Here is a 14,391-nt window from a genome sequence, read left to right on the forward strand (position 1 = left end):
GATTCTGTGACCTTCCGGACACAAGTCTGCTCCCTTAACCACCAAGCGCAAAGTAGGGCTGTTCGATTTCGCCCAAAAGTAAGCCCAATTTCCGATTATGATTACGATTTTTATGTGGAATGACAAAAGGCAAAGAAATGAATTCAAATATTATTTTTTTTCTTTTTTTCATTGGGAAGAGTATGCAAAAATCCCTCAAGGGACTTTTGCCTTCTGGCTTTGCTCCATGCTATCTTCTTGTAGACCTCTTGTAAACATGTCAACAAAAAAGAACAATCCCTTTGGGATTATGGGGGAAAAACCTCACTTTCACATTTAACATTTAAGGTTTTTCCATCTTCTTGATTAAACAAAAATTATTGAATAAAGTGCAAAACTTAAATTTTTTTGTAAAATATATAAAGCTTGAAAAACTATCATTTGTATCCCTGAGACAAAAATCAACACTTACAAATGCAAATGTTTGCATTATTTATGCCTGATGAAAAAACAAAAACACCTTTTCTAATTAAACGAAACTGGTTCTTTGCATGCTAAATAATAAAATGACCCTGGTAGCTTGTAGCAGGGGTCCAGCACATGAAGCAAATGTCGGAAGCCAGCCTTTTCTACTGTGTATATCGGGACCATGTCTATTGCGATGTGAAACACGACTGATTCCGTAATATTTTTCCACCTCCTTTTGTTCTTGTCATATGGTACACCATGTGAAAACGAAACCAGCAGAGTTACTTGCTTCGGAGTTGGTGGTGGCGTAGCCGCATCCGCATTCTCTTGTGTGCTGTGGATTTTAACTGCCACGGACTTAGTATTTTGCTTTTCCTCCAAAGTGTCAAAGCCATACCACTTCCACGCAACGGACTTGCTCTTCTTTTTTGCGACGAAATGAACGGGGGTTGTACAGTAAATACCCTAGTTAAAGTGAAAAATCCTTTTTTATGATTTTCACGTTTAGACATCGTCCTAACTAAATAAATACGATTATGATTTAAAAACGATTAATCGAACACGCCTAAAACAAAAGAAAAAGTATGCTGTAATAATACCGGTTGGTGGTTGGAACGTTCATGTGGTGCGTTTCACTACCCGACCTGTACCAGAAACTCAATCCGTTTTGCACATGGGCAGAACGTGTCAACACTGACATACATATCTAATGGTGTTCCCGGTTGATCAGCCAATCAGAGGTAACTAGGGCGGGTGCTTGGCTGAATTCCTAGAAATGCGTGAGAAAAGCGTCATTTGCGTTGGCAGCCCTGGTGTAGCTATGCTACATCAATGTCGGACACCGTAATTTTCTCTAGACCTCTGCCCAATGTGACCAGTGATGACATGTATAGCCGCATGAGGGGAGAGAGACACAGGGGGAGAGAGAGACACACACACGAGAGAGGGACGGAGAGATAGACAGACAGACAGACAGACAGAGGGGGAGAAAGACGTGATTAATAGTCGGGGGTAATGAGATCATTAATTAAAACAGATTTTGAGGAGAGTGATCTTATATTTCATAACACACATTTGAAAAGTGGTATTCTTGGAATCTATTTTATTATTAGTCCAACTCCTCTTTTGTTTATTATTGGATGATTTAATTCATTGGGTCAGGGGAAAGACACAGTCTCTATGGGGTTTTTAGTTGGTGACTGCTCGAAAAGCTATGGAATCAAATTTGTGTCAATATTTTCAAACAACACTTTTTGTTTGAAAATACACTTGTGTTTTGTGCTCCTTGATTTGTTAATAACAGCTCTATATTAAATAAAATTAATCTATCCTTATTAACTGGATATGTGCCCCAAGCTTTTAAAGTAGCAGATATTAAATCCCTTCTCAAAAAAGCTAATTACCGACCTATATCAAATCTTCCCTTCTTTTCTAAAATCTTGGAAAAGGCAGTTGTAAATCAATTATGTGAATATTTGAAGCTTTCCAGTCAGGTTTTAGATTACACCAAAGCACAGAAACAGCACTAGTTAAAGTTACTAATGACCTTCTTTTGGCCTCAGATAATTGTCTAGTCTCTTTACTTTGTCCTGTTAGATCTTAGTGCTGAGTTGACACCATTGATCATGATATTCTGTTGCAGAGACTGGAGCAGACTTGTTATCACAGGTACTGCCCTCCGCTGGTTTAAATCATACTTATCTGATAGACTCCAGTTTGTTAATGTTAATGATAAAGCCTCATTGCAAACAAAAGTTAGTTGTGGAGTTCCACAGGGCTCAGAGCTTGGGCCTATACTTTTTACCTTGTATATGCTTCCTTTAGGGAACATTATTAGAAAGCACACCACACACTTTCATTGTTATGCAGATGACACAGCTATATGTGTCAATAAAGCCGGAAGAAATAAATCGGATTGTTCAACTCCAGGAATGTCTCAGAAACATCAAGTGCTGGTCCTGGATGACCTGTAACTTTCTACTTTTAAACTCAGAAAAAACGGTGGTCATTATACTCGGCCCTAAACACCTCAGAGAAAAACTTTCCAACCATATTGCCACTTTAGATGATATTACCATTGCTTCCAGTTTCACTGTGAGGAACCTTGGAGTTATTTTTGACCAGGATATGTCATTTTATTCACACATAAAACTAATTTCCAGAACAGCCTTCTTCCACTACTGTAACTCCTTATTATCAGGATGTTAGAACCCTTTAGTTAATTCAAAATGCTGCAGCATGAGTTCTGACAGGAACTAGAAAGAGAGACTATATAACTGCAGTATTAGCTTCTCTACACTGGCTCCCCGTACAGTTTTGAATTCAATTTAAAATCCTCCTCCTCACTTACAAAGCACTTAATGATCAGGCCCCTTCATCCCTGAAAGAATCAATTTCACCTTATCACCCTAACAGATCACGTATGTCCCAAATACAGGTTTACTTGTGGTTCCCAGAGTCTGTAAGAGCAGAATGGGAGGCAGAGCCTTCAGTTACCATGCTCCTCTCCTGTGGAACCAGCTTCCAATGACAGTTTGGGAGGCGGACACTCTCTTTGTATTTAAAGTTAGACTTAAAACCTTCCTATTTGATAACGCTTATAGTTAGAGCTGGCTCAGGGAAACCTGAACTATCTCTTAGTTATGCTGCTACAGTGTTTCCCACAGGATTTTAGGAGACTGTGGTAGGAGGGTCTGTAACCCTCCTTTGTTTTGTTGAGTTATTTAAGTAGGCATATTGCTCCCTGTGATTGAATCGTGATCGGTAAGCTTCTTTGTGATTTTGTGGTCAAGCCAACTGATATTGCTGCTTCAAACAACAGAAGAAATATTTTCAATATATTCAGTGAAGGAGCAGGATTTGCTTGTGTGTAGATGCAGAGTGTGTAGAGATCCATGAGTGTGTAGTGGATATTGGACCATGGTTGTTGGTTGAATTTCAGCAGATTTTTTTGTAGATTTTACCTGGATAAAATACGTTTTTTTGTTTCCACCAGATCCCGACGAGCTCTGTGGCACTGAGGTGTCAAGTGTGCCTCTGTGTCCACTGTCTGGTGATGGATCCCATAATACACTGCTGCAGAGGGCACAGGCTGCTGAGGAGAGAGCCCGTCTTTCAGAGGAGGCGCTCTCCAGAGCCATGGACGACCTACACAAACTTAAGTCAGTGACACTTTTTTCATTTTCATAACTACTGTGTGAAAGTGAAAAGTCTTGGTTAATTTATTTTTGTTTGAGATTCTTGAGAACTCAGTTTCCTTATCATGTTGTTTAACTTATGCACCATGATCTGTTGGCCAGCAGGGGGCCACAGTGGACTCAGTATTGCAGATTCATCAGCTAGAATACCTTGAGAAAGAAGTTTGGAGGAAGGGGAAAGATAAAAAAAAAAAGGGGAAGGGAAAATTCCACTGCAGCATGGAGGTGAGAGTGAGGAGGGGAGGTAGGAAGGTGGGGGCAATAAGGGAAAATTACTGAGTGAGGTTGGGGGGGGTAGGAGGTTTGGAAGTCAGTTAGAAAGATGAATGCTTCCCATCTCCTCCATTTACTGCTATGTCCTGCATGAAGGTTGTGTGTGCTTTCCGCACTCTGCCCACAGTTTTTGTGCCACGTCCTAATACGAGATGTTAAATGCAGCTCTTTCCTTTGCTCTTTTAGGCTGCTGGCTCAAGGTTTGGTGCTGAATACAGAAACCAGAAAACCTGGAAACCTGGGCACTGTAGCCGAGCTCCGAGAAGACGAAGATGAGGCCTACTTCAGCTCTTACGGCCATTACGGCATCCATGAGGAGATGCTGAAGGTTCGAGTTCAGCACACATAAAACACACAAAATGACCAGGCCTGCAGTTCAGTTTTCAGTCAGTCATGTAGTCATCTTTGTCAGCGTACGTCTACTCAAAGATTTCAATGTTGCACACAAATTAAATTAATTATCTTTATTCACTCACTGATACTGAGTATAGGACATTCTCTCAAAAGCAACACATCAGCAGTAAGTGCTGAGCTCTCATGTGAAACACTGGCATCGCCGCTGCAAAGGAGTACTTGAAATGAGGAAATTAATTTGTACCCTCCTTAAGCCCTGAAACCCAAAAGTGTCAGCACAGCAAGCTGAGCACATTAGATGTGTGTGTGTTTGTGCGCATCTACTTACTGCAGTGCTTTGACACTGTCCTGTAGGCCGTCCTGATTGGTTCTAAGCACTGTTTTGCGTCGTGTGTGTGCATCAGTCTGTGAGTTCCATCGCCACCTCAGGAGGGATCAAGAGCATGTATTGGGGGAGGAAGCTTTGCAGTAAAATGTGGTCAACTCTTACAAGAAATGTTGTGTTTGAGAGACCGTATTATAGAGTGACATGTTATTGCAGATGTATGTCACTTAAAAGGTCCCTCACTTTTTTGAACGGCTTTTTTTTTACCATTTGAAGGTAATAAAAATGGTTTTGGCCCTTGAAGCTCCAGTGCAGAACTTCTATTGCCTCTCTGAGGAATTCTTAGTAATTACCAAATCTCTGCCAGTGTTGTGATGTGATTTATCTCTCGCACTGCCACCTCTTGCTACCCAGTTGCAATAAGCATTCATCCTGTCATTATGGCCAATATAATTACCATGTTTTTTTTAATTTATAAATATTGAGATGAAGGTTATTTCTCAAGATTATTCATCCATTTTAGTGATAAGAGAGAGATGGATAGAGCTCTTCACTCCCTGCCCTGTAAGACATTTGATCATTCTAAATCAGTCTGTTATGTGTTATCTGTATATCTCTCTGTAATGTAACAAAACTCTTCCAGACTACATCCAGGAAACGTGGAGCTGCTTGGTGCAGAAACAGCAGCAGCTGTGATTGGCACATACAGGCATCGTGTCTGTAATTTAAGGGAGTGCTTGATTTATTCTGCCTTGTATTGGTGGAGCATGCCTTTTCAGTATTGGGCAATCAGGTTACATTAACCGAGAGACTTGTGGTCGGAATTAAAATGAGGTTGTGCAGCCCTTCTGAAAGTCCAGGTTTATTTTTTTTCAACAGTGGAATCCATTACTGAAACTTTTCATTGGTTGTTCTTGGCATTTTCAGCACTAGTCCAGCTGCTCCTTGCTGTCTAGGTTTACTAGTGCTATGTAGCTTTTGTGCTTACACTTTGCCTCCATCAGTCATGACGTAAAAGGCTTCTCTCCGTGAAACTGATATAAACAACTATTTGACAATGGTTTGAATGTAGTGGAAAAGTACATTTTAACATATGAGAATTCAATTCAAATCCAGGCAGAAACTATATGTTAATAATATACTCAGCCCAGAATTGTGGATGTGTGGAATAAAGTTCCCTCAGTCCCTCAGTTCTTGCACTAAGGCATGCCCCTGTCAAATTAATTGAATCTGTTGCACTTCCACCAGAGAGGAGGTCCTGTGCTTTTGAATGGCAGGTTAATTTGTGAGTCCTGACCTTACCTCCACAAGGAAAATACCCTATAGTTGAATTTATCCAATAAATTTCCAAGATTCCCACATAAGATTTAAGCACTTAATTCAAGCATTTAATTATCATTGTACAGCACAACGAAATGTACCTTTGTATTGTCACAAAGGTAAATTGTGGCAATATGCCCTTAGTAAAAACTAAGGGCATAAACAAGAATAAGAATAATAATTTAAAAGTTCAAACTCATATAATGTTAAGTGTAGCCAGGAATTAAGTAACCAGTACAGACTATTGCATCTATCCATTGCCTATATATTGGTAAATATTTTATAGCATATCACCAGAATACCTTATTGTATACTGTTCAATTTGTTATGGTATGGAGTTGCCTGAACCTCTCCATAATCAGTTTACCCAACCGGGACTACATTTTTTTTTTCCAAGGAGAATGATAAAAATGTACATTACCACATGAGCATCCTGATAATAAACAGCTGTACAACTTGTGGAAAGTAAATGATCTTGTAAAATGTTAGAATTATAGTCCCTGCTTTTATTTCGGGAGAGTTGTTTATGTGAAATGTTCTTATTCTTGAATGTTCTCTCAACAGGATAAAGTGCGCACAGAACGTTACCGGGACTTCATGTACCACAACCATGAAGTGTTCAAAGACAAGGTGAGCTAGCTAAACAAACGTGCATGTGTGTATTAAGTAGAGTTTCACCATTCTGGGTTTTTCTATGGCTGATGCAATGCTGATTTTTAGAAATCAGGGCAACTGATGGCCAATAATTGATTTTTTTTTTTTTTGTCACATATGTTTTGCAAATTTTGTTTTGTGTCTGCACTACAGTGGACTGATATACAGTATTTTCAATAGAAATAATGTAACTTGTAACTATTAACTAATAAATACATGAAACAAATCATCAAAAAACAAAAATCATTTGGCTAAAAATATAAAGTTGTAGTGACTTGGCAATATTTATAAAATTTCTTAGAACAAAAATGCTGACATTTGTAATTATTGGCCGATTAAAAAATGGCAAATAACTGCCGGTCTTATCTAGTATTAATGTATGTGTGATGGCAGATCCGCTAGTAGATTATACTGCAATGCTCATGAACATGAAATTACTGTGGTGTCTGATTTAAAACACTGAGTTTATTAGCACCTCCAATGTCAGCTGCAGAGAACTGATAACAGACACACGCAATCCACCACCAAAGCCATAACACCTCTTCCAACTCCCCCATGCCACCACCCCTCTCTTCTCCATTGGCGTTAGTTGCAGGAAGCAGTGGCCTGTATCATGGCCATCCATTATATGGGTGGCTGCTGCTTAGTGCGGGGATAAGGCTATAGAGGAGGGAGGCAGGTTGTGTTGATGGGAACGTACATTATCCCTGTCAGAGCGAAGCATTCGCCAGAGAGGGAAGTGTGAACTACAGGAGTCGATGAAGAGCAAAACAGGATATTCTTGTTTCAGTACTGTTGAGGTGGATGAGGAGGAGGAAGACATAATGTGCCTGAGCGGAACAGAAAGATGGAGAAAAGAGCAAAGAGAGGTGTGTGCTGTGTTTTGTCAGCAGTGTGTTGATAACCCTCTGTGAACCCATAAAGACAGTAGGGTGCTCACTGAAGTTTTCCTAAATAAGACACAGCACAAATACATTGTTACATATAGATGGGTTTACAGTCACTGCGACTGTGCTGGGGTCATTTAAAATTAGTCGAGGGTGAAGAGGAATATACTGTGACCTATGGGAACCTGAAATAGAAGTGAGAAGTGATTAAAAAGTTAGTCAACAGTAACAGTGGTTAGAGTGAAAAGTTACATGGAGAACATGACACTTGGAGCAGTTGAAGGTGTTGAGGTCTTAAAAACACAAGCTCAGCATGCAGATCAAACAGACCATTCATTTATACATCTTAAACCTTGTGGAAGCCAATGCACCTAAATGTCATGTTCAAGTTAAAGTAAGAACAGTCCTTCAAAAACATGCCCCATCGGACTCTAAAACAGATTGTGCTTTTGAATTTGTATTGTCATTCTTATTCTACAACATCTGTGTGGCATCTCCTAGAAAAAGGCACCGTCACTGGTTACACCATATCAGTGACGTTGTTCGCCCATGCGATGAACATGCTTGTCAAGAGAGCAGAGGTAGAATGTAGGGGCCCTCTGTTCAAATCTGGTGCTCACCAACCCCCGACACGAGCCTTCATGGCCCTATCTTATGGTTATGGATGTCCCAATCCGATACTGATATTGGATATTAGTCCAATATCAGCCAGAAAACGAGTATTGGATTATATCGGACTTCCTCTAAAATCTCCGATATAAACGCTCCGATGCAAGCAGTGCATTCCGCTCCAGCACTTCTATCCAGCAGCGCCCGTTGTGATCACGTGGGCTCTGCTTTGGATGCATGTAGAGCCCACATGATCACAACAACAGCGTGTGTGTGCTACTGCTATTTCAGAGATTAAACATTTTTCTTTAACCTCTGAAATCAGAGGCTACGAAGCCACCCAGCGAGCCTGTGCTAGCCGTTAGCACCACGTTAGCTCATCCTGAGGCGAACTGCTAAAACAACATTATTTCATAAACCAGCGCCACCTGCCGACTTTCAACAGCCTCCGGTTGTTAATTATACCCCAAAAACCAGACATGCAAAGAGCTTTCTGTGTTTTAAATGTGTCCTGACGCTCCACACACGGAGCTAAGTACGTCTGCGGGGCCGGTCTCCTGTGTGGGTTGGGCTAATCCAAAATAGTGAAAACAAGGGGGGTGTTCTCTGATGACACGCTGTTACCTGTGAAACACGGATGCTCTGAAAACACCCCCATTAGCACTTCTTATGTTGAAGGTTAAAATTTACGTGACCCATTGGTTAATAATAAATGGGTCAGTTTTACTCTTACCAACTTTTGCTGGCTATTGTTCTCTGTTCAAGTAATATCACTTGATCAAGCCTGTTCTAACATTCCACTCTACAAAATAAGTAATTAAAGTATGTATGATTCGTGCTGATATTGTATCGGATCGATATCGGTATCAGCCAATACCCAATACCCAAGGCTGCAATATTGGTATCGTATCGGGAGTGAAAAAGTTGTATCGGGACATCCCTACTTATGGTCACAGCCACATCAGTGACAGGATGCCGCTGGCTCCTTTGGGGACTGGAAAGGCTCATGACATGGGTAAGAATGGCATTCAAGCCAGCCAAATCCAGGTCTCTGGTCTTGAGGAAGGGGAGAGTGGAGAACAAGTATCGCTTCCTCTTGTATGGAGCCACAATCCTATCGGTGTCCGAGAAACCATAAGAAGTCTAGGTAAGATCTTTGACGCCACCCTGAGAGACACAGCAGCAGTCCAGTCTGGACAAGTAGAACTGAAAACCTGGCTATCAAAGTCCCGATAACCACCGTCGAGGGCTTCGTAGATAGCTGGGCCTGCCTAAAAGCCTTAGAAGCATTGCCCTTTATGGACACACCAACAAGCCAACAAAGCTTCCCTTTACCGGTCTGACAGAGGAGTTTCCAGAGGTCCTGGAGGTCACCAGAGCCAGGGCGGTGCTATTCTATAGAGACTCCTCTGAAACCGGCGTCTCCTCTGCAGGCATCGCAGTCAGAACGGGAAGGAAGTGGAAGGCAAAGGAGGCGGTCACACAGGCTGAAGCAAGACTGAGACATGGCATCTTGGTCCGACTCCGTGGAAGTTAGGCGAGCTAGGCTTGGTAGCCACACAAGACCATGCTACGACAAAGCTCAGGGGAGAGAGAGGCGACAGCTAATTCATGGCGAAATCCGTGCAGAGGTGGAAGAGGAGCGCTGCAGTAGGACAGTGGCCATGCGCCAGCAAGGGGCCTGGACCAAATGGGACCATGCATCTACCCGGAAGATCACCTGGACAGAACTTTGGAAGTCAGAACCAGCAAGACTCAAGTTTCTGATCCAGGCAGTGCATGATGTACTCCCAAGCCCATCCAACCTGTATTGCTGGGGCCTAGAAACACCTGGCAAGAGGCTCTTTGGATCATATCCTAAGCTGCTGCCCTAAAGCCCTGGGAGAGGGGAGGTACACATGATCAGGTGCTAAAGGTAATTGCTGACACCATCTGCACTGGAAACCAGCATGCAAAACACCACTCTGTCCTCCATCGCGCACTCTCCCAACAGATTGTAAACAAACATTTTGGTGTTTGATTTTGTTGCAAAAAAGAAGAGCAAGGCCGCATTGTAAAGTCTGTCTTAAGTGCGTGGCAGTTAAAAACCACAGCATGGCTAACTTATTTCAACACCTCCAGAAAAACCACGTACCAGTATGGCACCAGTATGGCACCAGAATGGCAGCAGTATGTTGCAGAGCGGATCACACAAGAGAAAGCAGATGCGGCTACACCACCACCAACGCCGAAGCAAGTAACTCTGCCGGTTTCGTTTTCACGTAGTGTACCATATGACAAGACCGAAAGGAAGTGAAAAAATGTTACGGAATCAGTCGTATAATCACCAGTAGACATGGTCCCGATATACACAGTAGAAAATGCTGGCTTCCGACATTTGCTTCGTGTTCTGGACCCCTGCTACAATCTATGAGGGTAATTTTGTTATTTAGCATGCAAAGAACCAGTTTCGTTTAATTACAAAAGATGTTTTTGTTTTTTCATCAGGCATATAATGCAAACATTTGCATTTGTAAGTGTTGATTGTCTCAGGGATGGAAATTATATTTTTTCAAGATGTATTTATTTTACAAAAAGTTAAAGTTTTGCACTTTATTCATTTATTAAAGAAGATGGAGAAACCTTAAGTCAAATGTGAAAGTGAGATATTTCCCTTAATCCCAAAGGTATTTTTCTATTTTGTTTACATGTTTACAAGAGGTCCACAAGAAGACAGCATGGAGCAAAGCCAGATGGCAAAAGTTCATTAATTTTTCTCTATATTAATCCCTTGGGGATTTTTTTTGTTCAATAAAGAGCAAGGTTTGCGCACTCATCCCAATGGGGAAATTATTTGCAAAATGTTCAATGAAAAATAGCATAGTTTAATTAATTTCTTTGCCTTTTGTCATTACACAAACAATCCGAATCAGGTTTTGAGAGAAGAAAATTGGGATTTTATTTTTGGGCAAAATCGAACAGCAATACTCTCAGGCCAGATTTGGTTTTAACATCAGAATGTTTGAAGCAGGTGGTGCTGTTGGGCCTGATAGAGGAGGCCCATAAACTTAAGAGGGCCAAATATCTCGAGCAGGTAGAGGCCTGCAGAGCCAACTGTTGGAGGGCCCGCTGTGAGCTGATCGAGGTGGGCTGCAGGGGGTTTCCAGGGCAATCTCTGCACCAAGTGTTAAGGCTCCTTGGCATAAGAGGGTTGCCAGAGAGAAAAGCCACCAGAAACATCAGGGAAGTGGCATAAAAAGCTTCTCGGTGGTTGTGGATCAGGAGGGGCGAAGCATGGAGTAGTGCGCTGCTTGGACACAAGCCAGGGTCTGATCAACCCCGACTAGGTCACCAGGTGAGGGTGAATGATGATCTGAGACCCTGAAACACTGGGTTCATCACTGATGATGTGTCCAAGCTGCATCTTCTGGGTGTTTTCATGAACAGATTTTCCGACACTGACATTTAAATGCAATGTGAAGACAACATCTAACCACACTGTACAATCAAACACAACACTGACAAGTTTTATTCTTAATTATTATTCTTTAAAGCTGCTGTATACAAATTTAAATGATTTTTTTGTTGTTTGTGCCTCTGTTTGGGCTTCGTGAACACGCATAATGTAACATTATTTGTTTGCTGCATCAGTGTAGGAGGGGAAGAGTTTATCCTGTCAAAATGCTGAAAGCCAGGGGTTTTTGAGTAGTCAAATTCATCTTTCGTGGGCCCTTATTTGTGTTTTCAGTCAAACTCCAGCAATACCTCACTTTATGAGCACAATGTTGATGTTGCCTCCATCTGTCTTGACATAGAACAAATCACTTCCTGTGTGGAGCGTGGGAATTTCTGCAGGTGACACGAGATCTAAACACTGCTATGCTGAGAAACACACACAGTTATGTGGAGCTGATAGGCTTGTGTAAAAATGTGTAATAGGCAGACCTTTTCTAGGTTCATAGTTTAGTTAGCACTTTCTCCTTATAGTATTGCACATCCACAGACAAACCAGCCTTGTATAAGCCTTGTTTATAACCGTGTGAGGCGGGGACCTGTGCAGATGCCTCATGTCCTATGAGCAAGTACATAAGTTTTTATGGTGCAAAATCGGTGTGTGTCAATATGCTCCAATTGCTGTTGTACAAAGAACTAGTCTGTGGACAAGTAAGAAGTCAACAAGATAATGTCTGCTATAAAAAGTCTGTATTCCACATTTCTCAGGTGCTGGTGTGGTCAGTAGAAATGTGCCGTCACAGCTGAGGATAAAAAATGTTTTTTCCCCCAGAAAAATAAGTGGATGTTGTTGTTTTTTTTCTTCCAAACATAACCTTATATTTACACATTTGTGTGTTTTTGACACATCTGATAGGCTACATTAAAGTAGTAAAATAAATGTCTGATAGTCTTTATGGTGTGAGACCAAGTGCCTTATATGCAGGCTTTGATGATCAATATTGACATGCCTGCACTCATACTGGACACACTGTCGAGAGTATAAACCAAGTTTTAGTTTTCCTAACTGTCTTTCCCCTCCTGTCCTGAAGGTGGTGCTGGATGTAGGCTGTGGGACTGGCATTCTGTCCATGTTTGCTGCTAGAGCTGGGGCCAAAATGGTTATTGCTGTGGACCAATCAGAAATCATCTATCAAGCCATGGACATAGTCAGGTGAGACTTGTAAATCCTACAGTTTTTGTGACTTCTCAGCTTGGAAAGATGACTACTTACCGCGTGTTTGGCAGTTGGCAGTTAACTCCAGCAAGCAGATTCCGTTACTAGCAATATTGGTAGCTTGACTGTTGCCATCTGTCATGTGACCCTTTTTATTCACATCACCGATGTTGGGGTAGACGGCTCTTCTTCCCTTTGTGTGCAGCAGATATTCTGGGAGTAGAGGTCTGTGTGACCTCGAGGCACCTTTTATTTGTTGCAGCTGGTTGACTTCAATAGAGCTGCTGTCAGCTGCATGGCCATAATGCACATAATTTACACCTGCAGTCTGACCGACTCATTCACCCCTCGCCTTCCCTTTCTTTACTGTCTGATCACTCATTCACACACTCACTCACTTACTGATTTACTGATTAACACATAGATGCCCCCCCCCATTGGTACTTTTTATTAAAATCATCAGCACAGTTTGAGGTCCTTCCAGTTTTCCAGTAGCTGGTTCTTCACAGTGGAGTCCATTTACCTCCACCAGAGCCTCTGCTGTCTCCACGTGTACCTGCAGCCATGTCCTCCATCCCTCCCCTGCCTCTGTAATGTATTTTTGAGTTAGGGGCCATTATGACTGCTATTATTACAGTTATGTAAGAGAGTGTCGTATAAGCAAAACAACAGGGTTTGCTGAAGGAAAAGGACGTTTTAATTTTACAGCCCACTGACTCCCTGTTGGAGTGTGTGTTGGCATGCAGGCTGCATCACAGGTTCGCCAGCGGTAAAGATACAGCTAAAGAGAAGTGTTGTAACTCTTACCTCCTCCTCTGCACTACACACTAGCACAAACACAGACTTGCATAGAGAAACTCCACTCTTAAGTCCAAATCTAGTGTTGTTTTGGCTTATGATTTTATAGCTCTTACATCTCTTGAGTGTGTGTGTGTGTGTGTGGCTATGAGCGATTTTAATATCAGGACTGTAATTAAAGTGACTCCTGTTGGTTGGGCAGGAGCATCTATCTCCTGTCTCCACGCCGTTGCCAAAGTTGAAATGAAAAGCTGGATGTGCCTTTTTTTTCCTTCACAGTCGCTTCCTTAATGGATAGTGTGTAATAGTTTTTTTTTTCTATGACTGCAATTGATGGATTATCCAGTAGAATGCACTGAATGTTGACAACAAAGTGGAACAAAAATGATATTTTATTTGGCTGAGTGAAATTTAAGTGTTCATGGTGATAGGAACTGAAAATAGACAAATGTTCAGTTTGAGCATGCTCACTAAATGTCGTGGAATGAAATAGAATGCTCTTTACTGTTTACAGTACAATCCCAAATGGTCAAGTAAAAGTATCTTTTAAATGTTTTTATTAGTTGTGTAATTATTCATTCCAGTAACATGATTTAAATGAAATTTAAATAATTATAATTGTATATAAATATAATTATATCATAATTAAACAAATATGCAATGTTTCTATAGAAAACTATTTATTTAGATTTTTAAACCTTTTGAAACCTTTTGATTTCATCCCAAATAGAATGTTCAGTACATACATGTAAAATATGAGAGAAAGAAATTGAATTGTCAACAAGCAAAATGTTGAAAATGTTTACAAATGCCGTGTTTCGACCGGCTCGACTCACCTCGCTTCAGCATGGCACGGCTACTTTGCGTTTCCACTAGCAT

General features: G+C 41.3%; 1 protein-coding gene across 1 annotated transcript in view; it reads left to right on the plus strand.

Annotated features, from left to right (window-relative positions):
• Window positions 1-14,391, plus strand: part of prmt3 (protein arginine methyltransferase 3) — a 67,579-nt gene that overhangs the window by 4,124 nt on the left and 49,064 nt on the right. Inside the window, exons 6-9 of the mRNA XM_058630345.1 lie at window positions 3,443-3,608; window positions 4,104-4,245; window positions 6,481-6,546; window positions 12,590-12,711. Of these exons, the coding sequence (XP_058486328.1) occupies window positions 3,443-3,608; window positions 4,104-4,245; window positions 6,481-6,546; window positions 12,590-12,711 (496 nt within the window). The remainder of the gene's footprint in view (window positions 1-3,442; window positions 3,609-4,103; window positions 4,246-6,480; window positions 6,547-12,589; window positions 12,712-14,391) is intronic.

This window comes from Solea solea, chromosome 5 (assembly GCF_958295425.1).
Source record: "Solea solea chromosome 5, fSolSol10.1, whole genome shotgun sequence".
NCBI classification, from domain to species: Eukaryota; Metazoa; Chordata; class Actinopteri; order Pleuronectiformes; family Soleidae; genus Solea; species Solea solea.